Source organism: Natator depressus, chromosome 17 (genome assembly GCF_965152275.1).
Source record: "Natator depressus isolate rNatDep1 chromosome 17, rNatDep2.hap1, whole genome shotgun sequence".
Classification (NCBI taxonomy): Eukaryota; Metazoa; Chordata; order Testudines; family Cheloniidae; genus Natator; species Natator depressus.
Genome location: NC_134250.1, coordinates 18,078,739 through 18,095,472, shown reverse-complemented (window position 1 = coordinate 18,095,472; position 16,734 = coordinate 18,078,739). Strand labels below are relative to the sequence as shown.

The 16,734-nt window shown below is 43.6% G+C and overlaps 1 protein-coding gene and 1 long non-coding RNA gene across 5 annotated transcripts in view; one reads left to right on the top strand and one right to left on the bottom strand.

Moving 5' to 3' along the window:
• The window catches only part of COL26A1 (collagen type XXVI alpha 1 chain), a 222,162-nt gene that overhangs the window by 44,344 nt on the left and 161,084 nt on the right, over positions 1-16,734 (bottom strand). For all 3 annotated transcript variants that reach the window (XM_074974580.1, XM_074974582.1, XM_074974581.1), the window contains exon 4: positions 11,368-11,429. In XM_074974580.1, coding sequence (XP_074830681.1) covers positions 11,368-11,429 — 62 coding nt within the window. The remainder of the gene's footprint in view (positions 1-11,367; positions 11,430-16,734) is intronic.
• LOC142000362 (uncharacterized) overlaps positions 1-16,734 on the top strand; it is a 172,079-nt gene that overhangs the window by 125,279 nt on the left and 30,066 nt on the right. The window contains exons 2-4 of one of the 2 annotated variants that reach the window (XR_012642217.1): positions 579-723; positions 3,289-3,445; positions 5,039-6,171. This is a non-coding gene — a long non-coding RNA (uncharacterized LOC142000362). Of the gene's footprint in view, positions 1-578; positions 724-3,288; positions 3,446-5,038; positions 6,172-16,734 lie in introns of those variants that run through there. The other variant, XR_012642218.1, reaches the window with a different exon arrangement.

The following is a 16,734-nucleotide window of genomic DNA, read 5'->3' as shown; positions in this document are numbered from 1 at the left end:
TTCAGCAAAGCACTGAAGCACATGGTTAACTTTATAACTTCTATAGCAGGGGTATAATTCTCTATTAAATTCTATATGCTGGTTCAAAAAAGACCGGCAGAACGGATACCATTTACTACAAAGTCAATGGTAGTTCATGAGGGGAAGTCAGAACAGAATAAAACTTGGGCTAATGAGCTGGTTTGGGTGCAAAACCGGACAAACCTCAGTGAGGTTTGAAACTAGCCAAGTTTAGACTGAGACACTTAACCCCTGTGAATCTAAAGCACCACATCTCACATAACTCTGTACAGGGACGTTGGAACAATTTGTATAGTGAGGGTGCTGAAAGCCAATGAACCAAACTGTAAATCCTGTATATGATGGAAACCACTTCAAGCCTGGTACTGGAGTCCATTAAACTACTGCATTTGGAAAGGATCCAGTAATCCTTCAAATGCCATGCTGAGAGTTCACTGCAGAGCTCAGAGTGAAATCAGATTTGCCTCAATAATTTTAAAACACCCCATAAAAATATACCAGAGCTATAATCTCGCTTCCACCTCCCCAGTCACAGCATTCTTCTTTGCCCAATTTAGCGTCACCCGTCGAGGAAGTAACACAGTGCCCAAGCTCTGCCACCGTGAGATGTCAGACTTGTGAAAGCAACATCTGATCTCAGCAATGGCCCTGACCTTAGATATCTGCTTGTGATCAGGTCTGCACTATGACATTTGACACCAGGTAAGTGAGGCTGGGAGGGTTGTGTCAGCACTCTCAATGATCATACTGCCTTGTGACCTTTAGCCTCAGGTTGCCACTAAAAGGAAAGCGACACAACAGAGGAGCCACAATAAGAACCTGATTCATCGCTTACTTAGCATGATGTAGCTCATGAGTAACTCCATTGAAGTCAATGGGCCTGATTTTCCTCTTACGCCAATGTAAATCAGGAGAAATTCCATTGGAATTTCACCCCAGGCATTAGAGTGAATATTTGCACACATGGGCTGGGATAGTCAAAAGATTTAGGTGCCTAACTCCTCTAGCGGCCTTTGAAAATCCCTCCCAGGGCACTTTTTACCTAAATCAAGCTGGAATTTGTCTGTGAAAATATTCCTCTGCCTTAAAAAAATTCTTGGGTTTTTTTCATTTCCCATATAACAGCCCTGCAAAAGCATCTACCATCCTAGGCACACACTTCCTTGGCAAAAGTAAGTTGCATGTTGTGGGTGAATAGAAATGTTTCAGGTTACTTTAGAGAAATTTTAATACACATATTGGGGCGGGGGGGATATTTTACAGTGCAAGACTGGTTACAGAAAGTGAATCACAACATTTGCCAGCCACATGGGACAGTCGGAGGGTCACAGGCTCAGGGAAAGGATTTCTCATCAAGCCTGAAATTTATAAGAAGTGAGGGCTGGGAATTATTAGGCTTTAGGATGAGAGGTTTTAAATTGTCATTCTTAATTATAGTAGTACGTGAGAATGAGAGGTAGGCCAGATCTGAACTTCCCCAAGTTGTCCCAATCTGGAGGATAAATTCTGCTCATTAGCAAGACCACAGGAGCCAGTTGTGTCATTCACACATGGCTCTTGATCCAAAGTTTGAGTTGTTCAGAAGTGGGTTTTGGTTCAGGCCCTCCCTAGTTAAAATTAGTCATGAAATTGTTCTTTACCCTCCTGGTCATTTGTTTTACATTAATTGAGCTGCAGAAACCTCAGAAGCTCCCATTTTAAGACTTGTACAAAGGTGGTTTTAAACCCCATCCTGATTTTCATTCTTGTTAGGAGCAATAGGCAAGATATTAAATGAACTGCTGACTGGCAAGTTGCCTAAAACATTCTTAAAAGTCACGGCATTGTTAGAAATAGAAATGTGGGCAATATATCTGGACCCGGGCAACAGGAATCTCAGGGATTTACTTTACCACCTCTTGGTGGGGTGGCATACCAGGTACATGATGAAATGTTCACCACCAGTGTGTGTGACATACAAGACCTGAAATATCCATGAAACATCAGCACTTAATAACAATAGCACCCAATCTACAGTACCTGTAAGCATCCTTGCCATACAACAGAGGAACAGGATTTTCCATTCTAGAGAACTTGTGAGCACGGTTATAGTACTATATGGGGATATTCAATCTCTAGTATTTATGACTACTGCTGTGTTACAGTGGGAGCTAGTTTCATTTTATATCCTTCAAGGGAAGAGGTGAACCCCATAAAACATAATTGTCGTATGCATTTCTTAAATCTATCCCCCATCAGAACAGGTCAAGAGCACTTTAACATCTGTATTGTAATTGTCATTGTTTTTTTGTTACTATGGCTCCACATAATTGTAACTAGTAATTAAAAAAAGACAGGGTTATAAAAGTGGAGTGTGATATTATATTCTAAATAAATAGGGTGGATTTCATGTAGCAGAAAAAAACAACAGTGTATTGGTCTAAAGTCTATACATGTTTAAAAAATTTCCTTTAACCTTTCGCAGACTTCTGGGCAGGGTATCGCCTTACAAGGACTGTTTTCATGCAGAAAATATGCAGATCATTTATCAATCACACAATGAATCAGTCAGACACAGGATTTGTAATGTATCTCTTTGCATTTAAATCACCGTGAAATGCCACAGACTTCTTAAAAGTAGCGTCAGGAGATAAGAATGGGTTATATCGACTCGGATCAAATATTGCATTTGAACAATCACCAAAAGATGAGATTAATATCACACTATCTGTAACCCTTGGATAGAATTTGTGAAAAGATATGGGTGTATAGCAGAATAAAACAAATGGGACCTTTTTATGTGATAATACAGATGTAAGTTGTCTGCATGCCTTACAAAAAGAGAATAACGTATTCAAAGGAGGCAATAAGACCGCATAGAGCTGGATTCTGCTCTCACTCACTCCAGTTTTACACCCTTTAGACTTAAGAGATTTAATCAAGATTTACATTGGTACAGTTGACAGGAGAATTCCGGCTCTGTGTTTTTCTAGCTAGTGGAAAGCCTATACTATGCGTTAGGGGTAAAAGAAATCCCACTCCCAAAAGGCTGGTCTGGCACAACTGGAATCTGGTCTCATACCGATGTGAAGTAGGAGTACCTCCGCTGAGGTCAAATGGTCCCACAATGGTGTAAAACCAGATAAAGTGTGAATTAAGCCAGGCCTAGTGCATCTGTTATTTTTAGAATTTTCTCCCCTCTCCGCTCCCTTTCATCACCCGTTCTGAAATTATTCACCTGGCCCCCTTTCTGATTCTCCTTCTGCCTGTTTTTTCTCCTCTTCCTAGGATCCTTTCTTTAATCGGCACTAAACAGATCGGGAACACGATACCTGAGCACGAGTCAAACTTTCAAACCTACAACACATAATTAAAAAAACGAATACCACCTACCTCTTATAGAGTGTTTTTCATCAGTAGAACACGAAGTGCTTTGCAAAGGAAGGTAAGACTCATTATTCCCTTTTTACAGATGAGGAAATGACTTGCCCAAGGTCATCCAATAGGCCAGTGGCAGAGACAAGAAATAGAACCCAGGTGTGCTGAGTTCCAATCCAGTGTTCTAATACTCTCTGCCAAACAGCCTTCCATTTGAGTGGGCTAAGCGTTAAGCAAAGTGAGGTCACCCATCTCTAGTCCGCACACAGCATAAATCAGAGCTGAAGCAGGAGAGCTAGGAGAGGAACCTGACTTTCCATCATTTTACCCAACTCTTCCTCTGCGTGGTCACAGTGCTAAACGTGACAATTCTGGACCAGGCCACTGAGAGCACAAGGCATTTTGAGAAAACGAGTGAAGTCTACCTCATGCTCTCTCTCACCCTCAGATAGCATCTAACCATTTTGCCTGAATGACTCCTGTGTTTATTTCTTGGTTATTTACACCTGATGCCAATCCACACCTCCCTCATTTCAGATTCAGTGGGATATTTTTGCAACCTCTAATGTCAATCCAACATGCTGGGTGAATTGAACGCCTCTCTTACAAAGTGAAAGATGGCATAAACTTTAGTTACATCCCCCTTTTATAGGTTCTGCAGACCCACAGAACTTTGCTGTACTGCTGACCACAAGTCCCTTCACTTACTGTCTGATAAATGGGGGGAGTGGGGAAAAAAAACCAGCTTTCCATACCCATCATGCCCTGCTGGGCTTTTCTGTGGCGTCTCCCCAGTACCCGGACATGCTAAAGAAAGCGTTTTCTTGCTCATGGGACTAGCACATTAGTGGTGACCATCACAGCCCGTCCAATCAGCATCCACCCAAGTACACAAAGCATTGAAAGCCAGCTTGCAGCACATTAGCCATTTCCCTTGACCTTGGCTCTGCACATCTTGGCCATTTACGCAAATTAGAGACAGGAAAGGTCAGAGGCCTCACCCCTTTGGTCTCCGAAGCACTGGCCAATTTGAGATAGCTGATCTTATCCATTCCTATTCCATGAGCTCACCGCAGCCATGCTGTGCTGGAACTCTGCCGGGAACCAAAATCGGCAGTTATTCATGAGTGACCTTTACTTGATTTACAGTCATTGTTTCACTGCAAGTGCCTCCCTTGCGCCAGTGCAACGCCCACATGTGTGTTGATTTTGGTTTGTCACAAATAGCCTAATTAATTATCCCCAAGTTTTCAGCGCACACACACACAATAGTCCTTCAGCTATAGCATATACACAGCAATGGAGTAACTTCTAAAGCTGCTTGGAGATCTAGCCATCTTCCCTGTCAGAGTTAAGGCTGTGGAAGGGGATTCCTCCTCCTGAGGAGATGTCGCCCACCTTGCAAATGCTGCAGTTAGCGATAAGTGACCTCCAAAGAGTTAGGACATTCCCCATTTGTTCCAGAGAAGTCTGAAAGAGAGGAGTCAGGTCACAGGGACCTTTTTGCTGCCCAGTGTGTGTCTCCTCTCCCACACTGGCTCTGGCAAGTCCCTCTGCTTTCCAACTCATGATATTTTCTTGCATAGTTCGGTTGTTGGTGACTTCTGCTTTGCCTGGCACCCAGTTGTGCTTCCACTCATATGTTTCATGTGCTATGCAGGCCGTGGAAAAGCGAGGGAAGAGAAGGAATCGGAGCTCCCCAAAGCCAGTGCCAGTGAAAGGAGATTTCTGGGGACCCCAGGGGAGTGGGGAAAGAGGAAGATGAAACGAGAGGCGGGCATGGGAAGAGAAGAGTGAAGCATGGTGGGAAGTGGAGGAAAGAGAAGGAGGTGTGACTGACAGAGGAATTGCTGCCCGCAGCTTATCCAGGTCCTGTCAGTGGTGTGGGTGTGTCCACATCACCAGCCCACTCCTCTCCAGGAGTCATTCGGATCCTCATTGCTCTTCTCTGCCAGGGACGCATGGCTAGAGAAGGGAGCCAAATGCTGGACAGGGGAGCTCTCTGTTTCACACACACAAGGGAGCACTAATCATGGGTGAGACGGGCATACCGGCAATAAGCAGCTCTCCTACACTGCAAGCCAAGTCAGGGGTGAGGAAGAGAAGATCTGGGCTGAATATAGGAGGAAAAGCAAAGCAGCAGATAAATTCCAGATCTCAGCCTAGTCCTGGACAGTTCCGTCCTCCCCGAGCACTAAGCTAATCTCCCTTAAGCCTGAGGCTAAAACAGAAGTCTGGCTGTCATGCCAAGCCACCCAAGCCCAAAAGATCACTCAAATCAAGCTAAAAATCTCAGAACAGCCTTTTGAGAGATGTCCTGTTACCTCTGCCTCTGCACTAGCCAAAAATACAGTGACTGCAGCCTCTTTTGTAGTACTTGGGTGCTTCTGTTTCCAGCCAAAACCAAGTTCAGAGGGACACAAAAATAAAACAGTTAAACCCAATTTTTCTGAATCACAACCGAAGTTCATTTCAGATGCAGCAGGGAATGGAGATTCGGAGAGGTTTTTACTTCTTCTGATTCAGTTCTGCCATCTCTAAAAGGAAGAGCGGGGCCAAGTCAAGGAAGATAACTGGCCAAGCCCTATTCATAGGAGTATAAAAAGTCGCAATTTTAGCCTCATCTTTTGCAAACCCTTTTCAGGAGTACATAGCAAAACTCAGACTAGCTCAGACTTCTGCATCATTCCACTATTAAAAGCCTGCTGCCAAAATACTTCTATTTTTTGCAGTGCTGGTCAAGTGACCTTTTGCAGTGCTGTCTATGTTGACACACAGCATCTCTTGGCTCTCTCCAGAATAGTTTCTTATCAACTTCTTCCTTCATCTAGTGCTGGACCCGATGGGGACCCATCCACTGACTTCAAGAGGCTTTGGATCAGGCCCCCCATACACAACGTGATTCTGCTCTCCTAGCAGTGTAAATCTGGAATAATGCCACTGAAATCGATGAAGTTAAACTGGTGTAAAATCAGCATAAGTAAAAGCAGAATTGGGCCCATGGTAGGTGGATTAGGTGCCAAGTCACCACTCCTGGAGAGTGAACAGATGCAAAGAGCAAAGGAATAACATTCACAGAGATTAACCACAATCCAGGTTTATTCCCAATTTCTCTGTCTCCCTTTGCAATTGGGATGGGGTTTCCTTCAGCCATTTTCCTGTTGTGTCATGATGGAATGTAATATTTTAACACAAGGCCATTGTGTTACATCAATACATGGCAACGTTGCTTCAAGCTGTCATTGTGGTGAAATGGTGAAAAATCTGAAAGAAACCATTCACATAAAATAACTAGTCTCTCCAAACTGTCCAAAGTACCCAGGTTTCCTTTGCTTTCACAATCCAGTAAAATATAACTGCGTTAAGATCTAGTTACAGGAGAGCTGTGTTGAAAACTCAAGTCTTCCAACCAATGTGAAGAGATGTCACAAGTGAATGCTCACTTTAAAATCATGCGGCTAAAATAGAGAATGACCGCGCTCCTCTTCCAGGCTAGAGGAGCCTTGAGAGACAGCGTTTGCTCAGCATTACAAGGTGCCAGGGACTTCAAAACACTGTAGCACAATACACAAAGATGCCATGTGTGATGCCCAGGATCAACTGAGCTGAGACGAATCAACGCTGCTGAAATGTCACCAACTCCCCCAGCTAGTCAAGTCTTTTGTTCTTTCTGTTTATTCAACAGACTGTCCAGCTACTTGGAGACTTGGAAGGTCACAGCTTTCCTCAAGATTCCAAAGCAAGAATGCAGTGCTTTTGGCAGGAGGCTGTTGTTTAATTATCTATGACTCTGAGCTATCCAAAACTCAGCACTCAAGAGGGAAAGGGAAGAGGGGTGTTCTTCTGATGGTTTTGGTTGGGATTCAGATATTACCAAAATCCTTTGATTACCTTCTAAATGGGACGCAGGCTACATCTTGGCACTGGACGTCTCATGCAGCCACCTCCATGCTAACAATGTCAGACGATCCACAGGGCTAGCCACTAGCATGCTATGTTCTCTGGCTGAAATCTCAACTCATCCCTCTTAACTTCAGTTCAGGTCACAGCCTGAAGGCGGCAAATCCAAGAGTTCTTTAATGGGACAGCATGGCAGTTTTGTCCATCTATAGACAAATTACAGCCAAGCTTACAAGGGGTGGAAAGGGACCCCGCCAGCTCCTTCTCTCATTCGTGCTCTCACGCAGGAGGCAAATACAATGCTGCTGCCAGCAATTACGAAACATCTGTGCGCGGAGCTGTTAGTGCTGCTACATGTGAACTCACTGCCCCCATTGTCCACGAAGGGCACTCCTCTGTCTTTTTCCAGTTTCACATCTGCCTATCAACATTGACTCCAATGCAGTTGCACTCTTGGCTTGGGACTTCCAAAGGATCCTGAGGGACTTAGGCACCCAACTCCTCCTTTGATTTACAGTGGTTTAACTGAGCCCAGCACCAGGCTCATTCAGTCCATTAGCCTATGCAAGCATAATTGCACAAACCACCTCTCCTCAGGCACGGCACCTTCCTTACTAATCTAATGGTGCTTTCGCTGTAAGTGCCTTAAGTGAGTCCTAGATTTTCATTTTCTGGTGAGTGAGGTATACGAACTCCTGACAGTGCTGGTTGCAACAGCCAGACAAAGTCAATGGGCGTCTGTCACTTGGGTTTCCCTGAACTTTAAATCATACCCATTGTGGGTAGTTAAAAGAGGAGAGTCATCTTTCCTCTTATAACACCTCCTGCTCTTCACTGCCAGGGAACGCACAGCCTGCCTGGAATTACCGCTTCAAAAACAATTATTCAGCTCATCTTTGAATCGAAAACAGAATCTTCCCTTACACCATGACCATTGTTTTCACTTGAGGAATTCAACTCCCTGGAATGTTTTTCTTATTTTCCTCATGGTGAAATACAACCCCACATATCTTTGAGGGAGTTCCAGAAAGCATCGCTCATTTCACTTCACCTCAGACACAATTCCCCAATTATCAGCAAATCATGTGTTGCCCGCAAAACCATCCCATCCTCCTCCCCCGCCACCCGGGAGATTCCCTGAATTCCTATGACAGATCACTAATAACCATTAGCTACACAAGCATTAGGGAGATCAAGCACTATATCTAACAAATAGGAATGGGCTGTCACAGAAGGAACCAAAGATCAAAGGGAATTAACTGACTCTGCTTATGGGAGCTATTTTTATGATGCTTGGTGGGTATCTTCATAAATGATCTGGAGGATGGCGTGGACTGCACCCTCAGCAAGTTTGCAGATGACACTAACGGGAGGAGAGGTAGATATGCTGGAGGGTAGGGATAGGATACAGAGGGCCCTAGACAAATTAGAGGATTGGGCCAAAAGAAACCTGATGAGGTTCAACAAGGACAAGTGCAGAGTCCTGCACTTAGGACGGAAGAATCCCATGCACCGCTACAGACTAGGGACCAAATGGCTCGGCAGCAGTTCTGCAGAAAAGGACCTACGGGTTACAGTGGACGAGAAGCTGGATATGTTTCAACAGTGTGCCCTTGTTGCCAAGAAGGGCAATGGCATTTTGGGATGTATATGTAGGGGCATTGCCAGCAGATCGAGGGACGTGATCGTTCCCCTCTATTCGACATTGGTGAGGCCTCATCTGGAGTACTGTGTCCAGTTTTGAGCCCCACACTACAAGAAGGGTGTGGAAAAATTGGAAAGAGTCCAGCGGAGGGCAACAAAAATGATTAGGGGACTGGAACACATGACTTATGAGGAGAGGCTGAGGGAACTGGGGATGTTTAGTCTTCAGAAGAGAAGAATGAGGGAGGATTTGATAGCTGCTCTCAACTTCCTGAAAGGGAGTTCCAAAGAGGATGGATCTAGACTGTTCTCAGTGGTAGCTGATTACAGAACAAGGAGTAATGGTCTCAAGTTGCAGTGGGGGAGGTTTAGGTTGGATATTAGGAAAAACTTTTTCACTAGGAGGGTGGTGAAACACTGGAATGCGTTACCTAGGGAGGTGGTGGAATCTCCTTCCTTAGATATTTTTAAAGTTAGGCTTGACAAAGCCCTGGCTGGGATGATTTAGTTGGGGATTGGTCCTGCTTTGAGCAGGGAGTTGGACTAGATGACCTCCTGAGGTCCCTTCCAACCCTGATATTCTATGATACACATTAAAACAATTTAACAAAAACCACAATACTGAATTCCACCTGTGAAAGGTTTTCAACACTGTGTGGTGCATCAAATCCTCCTAATATTTTGGAAAAGGAAAAAAGCAGGAATACAGATTTGAACAACACACGCGTGAACCATTGTGCACATCCATTAGCACAGTGGATGAAAAATATGGAACGCCAGATCAATGCAAAGTAGGTGGAGAGCCTAACACTGATATACGGAGTTCTCATCCAGTTACATCAGCAAATATAATGTGAGACTTAGCACTAATACATTAGCGTGCTAATACATGGAGTTATTCATGGAGTTATTCAACACACGCGTGAACCATTGTGCACATCCATTAGCACAGTGGATGAAAAATATGGAACGCCAGATCAATGCAAAGTAGGTGGAGAGCCTAACACTGATATACGGAGTTCTCATCCAGTTACATCAGCAAATATAATGTGAGACTTAGCACTAATACATTAGCGTGCTAATACATGGAGTTATTCTGGAATAGCTAGTGCACTTCACATTCACACACTACCTTAATCTGAATTACCTTCAAGTGTCGACAATCCCTAATAGACAAATCTGCAAACAGAAGCCGCCACTCATCCTGAGCAAAATTCACTCCTGTGCAGCGGGCCAGCACACATGCACCACGTTAAGACTCACTTAAGGCTTATTTTAAAAAGTGAAGAGAGACCAATATGGTGCCTAGACCTTAGGAAGGGCCTCCATATCTGAGTAAGAGATGTGTACGTTCGAACTGGAATAGCCCATACACTCTTCTATTTGCTATTGTTGAAGCAGTGAAGTGAAAGAGGGATTTGGAGAGATGGGAGCAGCAGAGAAGTAGTAAAAAGAACTGAAAGACTAAAGAGAAGAATTATGGGAGACAATTACAAAAGGACAGCCTCAAATCTCAGATCTCTGCCCTTTTTCATTGAGTTGGATTGCTTCTGATTTAGATTTTGTAACACAGGAAATACACAAGCTGTTCCTCCATCTTGTATACTGACTGTATGGATGGTGTTTCTTCTGTGTGTTTTAATATTGGAACTCACACTCAGAACCTGTTTGCCTTCAGAGGTTAAATTCACTGCTGATTTACATCCCATTGTTACAGAGCTGAATCCAGTATAAATTTGCCCTCATACTTCTTGAATGCAAAGAATAAAACCCTAGGGGTTCAGATGGACACTTTCTGATCAAGAGTAATGAGCTGCTATCAAGAGTAATGAGCTGCTAACATTAACCATCGTTTACAAATACAGCCACAGTCCAACTGTGGGTTGAATGTGGAAGTTTGCTTTAGGCTTTTTGTCCTTAATGGTATCACATACCAGACTGATTACATCAGCTGATCTTTGGTTCTGTTCTAGTGGCAAGTGTCTACATGGCAAAAAATATATATATAAACCCAGCACCACCCGCACACGGGGCACTAACTGGTCCTCTTGTTATCAGCCTCAGCAGAGACACTAAACAATGGAAACTGAACGAACCTCCCATCTGAAGGTATGTCTGCCTAGTAATAGGGAAGTGCAACTGCAGCATGGGTAGGCATGCCCAAACTAGCTTTGATCAAGCTTCTTGCTGCAAGCAACAGTGCTGCAGCTACCCGTATTTTTAGTGAGCTAGCTCGGGTATGCCTACAGATACTGTCCAAATCGCAGTGCAGACATACTCTAAGAGGTGGCCATTACCGAACAGGGCTGCGTGATATGAGTGGGTGAAGTAATGTATGTGTTGTTTTTGCTCATGCTGCACCTGTTTGGTGGATTGTCCTTTCAGCACCTCTCCCCAGCACTAAAGTCACTATTTTTTCCTTTCAAACATGTTCCATGTGCTTACCTTGGCTTCCAGAGTGTTTAGCCTTTCAGTCATATCAGTTAATCTTGTGCAGTTCATGCATTCTAGAAAAGAGAAGGGGTACAACAAGTGTTTTATTAATTTATTTGAACAGCTCTAAATCTGCAGTGTCCCCTCATGCTGTATCCATGCAAACGTGTGGGTTTCACAAGACTAAGAAATAATGCTTATGGGGCAATTATAGACCCCCCCAAAAAATTAAATATTAATCTCCAGGGCACAAGTTAGGGGCCACAGCCATGCGAAATGTAAATGAAATCTACGTAAGTTCTGAAGCTGCTAAGAGGTTTGGAATGTTCGAATGAGTTCCTGAGATGTAGAAATAGGCAGACTGTAGATGAGGAGGTCAATGATGCATGATAAATAGTCACATGGCTTCACAATGTATCACATGGCTGGCACCAGCACATAGAATACATACACCCCCTGCAGCTATCAAATATCTACAGCGTTGCAAGCGTGCACTGCTCACACTTCAAAAGCTTCTTCTGTTTTGAGAGAGATGGATGATTTTAGGGGCATTCCCCCATTTTAAGTATAGGGAATCCCCTTCCACCTGGAAGAAATCCAGCCTCAGCATGGGGGAGACGCACCAGATTAACTTTTGGCATCTATGAAAAAGTGTGACCACTGTATGTACACACACACTCATCTGTGCCTACAAGGGGCCTAGTTCGAAGTCCATGAAGCCAATGGAAATACTCTCATTGCCTTTAGCAGGTGCTGGGTCAGGCACCAGAGCTGAAGCAGCCCTAGATAGCACTCACAAAGCGATTCATATCTCACTTTACTATATAGGAAGCCACTAGACACTTGATGACAACCACCAGCTTTTCTACTGCGTGCATTCTAAAGAACAAACAGAAACATAAGGGGCTGCGAGTGTGATTTAAAATGATTGCCTGATCTAAAGAACATCACGTATCTAAACTTCATGACTGCATTTACCCCTGGTTATCATTTCAACAATTTCTTAGAATTTTTGGTTGTGTTTTGCTGAACAATGCTTTCTGTTGAAACGGTGACTATTTTAAGTGCTATAAAGGCTCTCCCTCCAGCCCCGGGTGAACTGGGATCTGGGGAGACTCTGCCCCTATAGGGTAGGGAATGGGGGAGGTCCTCTCCCAGACCCTGTGTGAGCAGGCGTACTAAATGGGGCAAATGAGAACAACCCACTGAGATGAACAAAGCAGTTCACACCTCTCAGAGCTATTGTTTCAGGCTGTATCCATGGGGTCTTCTTCAGCTGAGAGTGTCTTTGGTCAGGGTTTTAACCTCCATCACCCACTTTCCCACAAGTTGGCAGCAACTCTGTGTTTTACATTACAGGCTACTAGAAAGTCTCCCAATCCCTCTGGAGAACAGATTAGCTCATTCACATGTGTCAGCTTCTACAATGCAGCAGTTTTAAAAGGAAAAAGTGAGCCGAGCAATGTGGAATATTATAGATAATCAACTGGTTACTGTACCTCGTTATGAATCAGTTGCTACTCTCACATCCCTCATTCCAAAACAAATACAGAAATAAATCTGCCGTTTTCGGCTCACTGAGGGCCTGATCCATTGACGTCCATAAATTTGTTAGTCTCCAAGATGCCACAAGTACTCCTTTTCTTTTTGCGGATACAGACTAACATGGCTGCTACTCTGAAACCTGGATTATTATTATTAATTACTTGTATGGTAGCATGGAGAAACCTCAGTTATGGAGCAGAACCCCCCTGTGGTAGGTGCTGTATACAACACAGAACAAAAACTGGTCCCTGCTCCAAAGAGCTTACAATCTAAGCAGATGCAGCAGGTCCTAAGAGCAATGAATCTCCAAACGCACTTCCAAAGAAGTTCTTCCTCTTTGGTCTATTAGTGCCACTGAAATTCTGCAGTGGGATTTTTAAAGCTGCTTAAACTCCCATTGGCCCCTTAATTTCTAACAGCCACCTGCAAACTGAACATCTGACTTCTCAGGCAGATTTGATGTCATTACAAGTCAGTATTGAAAGGGACTTTTGGGAGGGGGCGGGGGGAGGTTTGCCAACAGGAAATACCTTTTTAATTTTTTCTTCTCAGCAATAAATCTTGGGCAACTTTTTTTTTCCTGGCACAAACTGGCTCATGCATATGTGAATGCCTTAAGTGTGTTATCACAAAATGGAACAGAACGGGCAAGGCTTGTTTGGTTCGGAACTGTTTGTGGTGTGTAAAGCAGGAATGATCTGTGTGTAGATTGGCTACATGCTTTTTATCTTGCTCATCCACACAGGAAGAAACGATTGAACAAACCCATCATTTCACAGAGCCAAAAAGGTTACCAGATGCATTACAGAACAAATAAAATAAGGAGCCCTATTCTCCCCTTTCCCTGCCCAAAGATACTATTAATGCCCATTGATTTCTGTGGGACTGACTTGTACTGTCTGAAATTCACTCCTGTGCGGAGGAGGAGATGGATGTACCACCTGAGAATTCATCTGGTACATGGGGCTCGTACTGCCCCTCTGTGCATGGTTCAATTTCATCAAATTGATGGGGGAGAATCAGGTCTATAATCTGTGCCAGAGAAGTTTACAAACTATAGTCCTGATTCTGCAATTAAATATATTTGTGCAGAGCTCACGGAGCCTCTCTGACTCCACATTAGCACATCTATTTGCTGGGCATGAGGTTCATTTTCGAACTGACACAAGGAGCGATTATAATTAACGACATGGTGGGATGGGGATGAGGAAGCAGAAGAGTTACAGTAATAAGATCATGCAGGCATTTGGTTATGGTTTGCGTCCACCGACGCGCCCACAAAAGAAATGTAATGTTAATTAATGAAAACCAGGACAAATCAAGAAAGATTTACAATACAATATGTAGTTCTCAAAGAATACAGTGTTATTTGTTAAACTTAATAGTTACTTTACTTTGGCGCAGAGGATCTTGAGCTGTTCCTACAAAGGAGCAAGGGAAGGTCAGCAGCTCTTATGTCATAAGTTGCTGAGAGGGAGCTCGACATGGGTCTGAACCCCCTGAACTGTACGAAAGTTCAGATCTGTGTGCAAACTTTATCTCCAACCCACTTCTCAGGATGCACAAAGCAGCAACTTATGCTGCAAAGGCAAATTGTTCTACAAATGCAAAATGGCAAACCCTTGTGTTATAACTAAGCAGTGATGTTTAGTTCATCAACAAACAGACCATGCTTTCAAAAAATGAAATGCCAGATAAATGCTAAGGATTATTATTACTACACATACACTCAAAACATACTTAGATGAAACAAAACAGCAAGACAGCTTCTAGTACTCTAGTCTAATATTGAATAGGTTTACTAGCGGGGGGCTATATCCGGTCCTTAGGATGGGGTGGGGGAGGCGGAACGGGAGGAATCAAGTGAATACATATTTTCTGTAACCACTTACTATGAAATTAAGTATTTAGAGAGTCTGATCCAAAAAACTCATTGAATCCAAAAATGGAGCCCGTAAGGTCAAGTTTTCTGATCAGAGAGAATGCCTTTTGCATTATTAAAACCAGCTAGGAGGATTTCACATCATCATTTCACATACAATGAATTCAGTGTTGAGGCCAATCTTACATGCTCTCTGAACTGGAATTCCTGAAGAGACTCCTTCCAGGTCTGCATAAATTCATCATCTGTTGCAGCATGGTACCATCGTTTATTTCCCTCGTATTCCTAGTTGGTGTATTAGGTGTGGGGGGTTTTCAGCTAAATCTTGAGTAAGGAGTTGTGATTTCACTGTACGAAGCCCAACTTCAAAACACATGGTTGGATTTGTTTTAGAAATATTCCAGGAGGGAGGATAAATGATTGAGATAACGAACATTATACTGTAGCAGAGTATCCCATGACACCTAGTCTGTCTCCATAATGTCTTAACATTCTTATCCCAATACCCCACTCCTTATGCACCATTCGCTCCCCCCCTCGCCGTATGTACACGCGTGCAAAATAATGCTACATGATGGAAAGAAATGACATAACATATCAGATGCAGGATAGGATCAGCATTTCTCAGGAAACGGAAATGTAACAGATCACAGAGTCCGTACCCCTGGGGCAAGATATAAACCTGCTGGTTTTGATCTAAAAAGATTGCTACTCTTGATCCTAGATAAAAGGGTGTGGGCCAGACCTTCAGCTAGTGTAGATTGGTGTCTCTCTCTCAATTTCAATGGAGCTATGCCGTGTGACGTTTGTTATTCCCTCTTTACACACCTCAGACAGCATAAGCATCAGCATAATTTTATAATGATTATTTTAAAATATACACATTTTAACTGTTCAGTGCTTCCAGCCTTGCAAATTGGAGAGCTCCTCACCTCACTAAAAGCAAACACAATGGACCCCTCTCAGTTACGACCAGTTTAAACCCACGCTTTACACCAGTGGAAGTGAGAGGACAGTCAGGCCAGTGATTACAAAAGGGACCACAATTGTGCAAAAAGAAATCTTCCCAGTGTCTCTGCCTCAGTTTTTGGTCCCTACAGCATGCGCACAGACACAGACACTAAAGGCCAAGTGCAAATCGGCATAAGTCCATTAAAGTCAGTGGATCAAGGCCCCGGGTTTCTGCCCTGAAGGATTACTCCAAAGCGGATATCTGGGGTACAGTAAATGGAGTGTGAGAAAATTCCAGATTCATGGACTCTTCATTGAAAACAAATAGTCTTGAGAGAACAGGAAATAAGAGGATTCTATCTCTCAACAAGCAGCAGCTCCAAAGTTGCAGACTTTGGTTTCCAAAATTTCAGTATGGTCCAGTGCACTGCACACTAGTCGGGGCGGGGGGAGGGAAGGGAGAGAGGTGCTGGGAGACTTAGGCAGTTCCCAACCTGTCTCCAGTCTTTTGTAGGGCCCTGGCGAAGTCACTTCCCATCTCTGTGCCTCCATTTCACCATCTGTAAAATCAGGGTAATGATACTGACCTCCCTTTCTAAAGTGCTTTAAAACCTGTGGATGGAAAGTGCTCTGCAAGTTCAAAGTATTCCTGTTCACATAATTAGTCTCTTGGCTTCAGTTGTACTACTTCCATGAGTAAGGATTTGTCTCTAGATAATTATACTCATCATGTACACTGCGCTTTTCATAGATCTCTCAGTGCTCTCCAGAGGATGGAAAAAATAATTATCCCCAATTTAGAGATGGCAAGCCTGAGCCACTGGCAGGCCCCAGAGTGTCAGTGTGAACAGGTCTGGGAATAGAACCAGGACTCCACTGGCTTTTGCTACAGTATGAAATGATTATTAAGTGCTTTGATTCAGACCACAGTTGGTGTGTGATCAGCCTTAATAATCTTACACTTTCAACAAATAAAGCTGTTCTTATTTGGGGCATTGGGA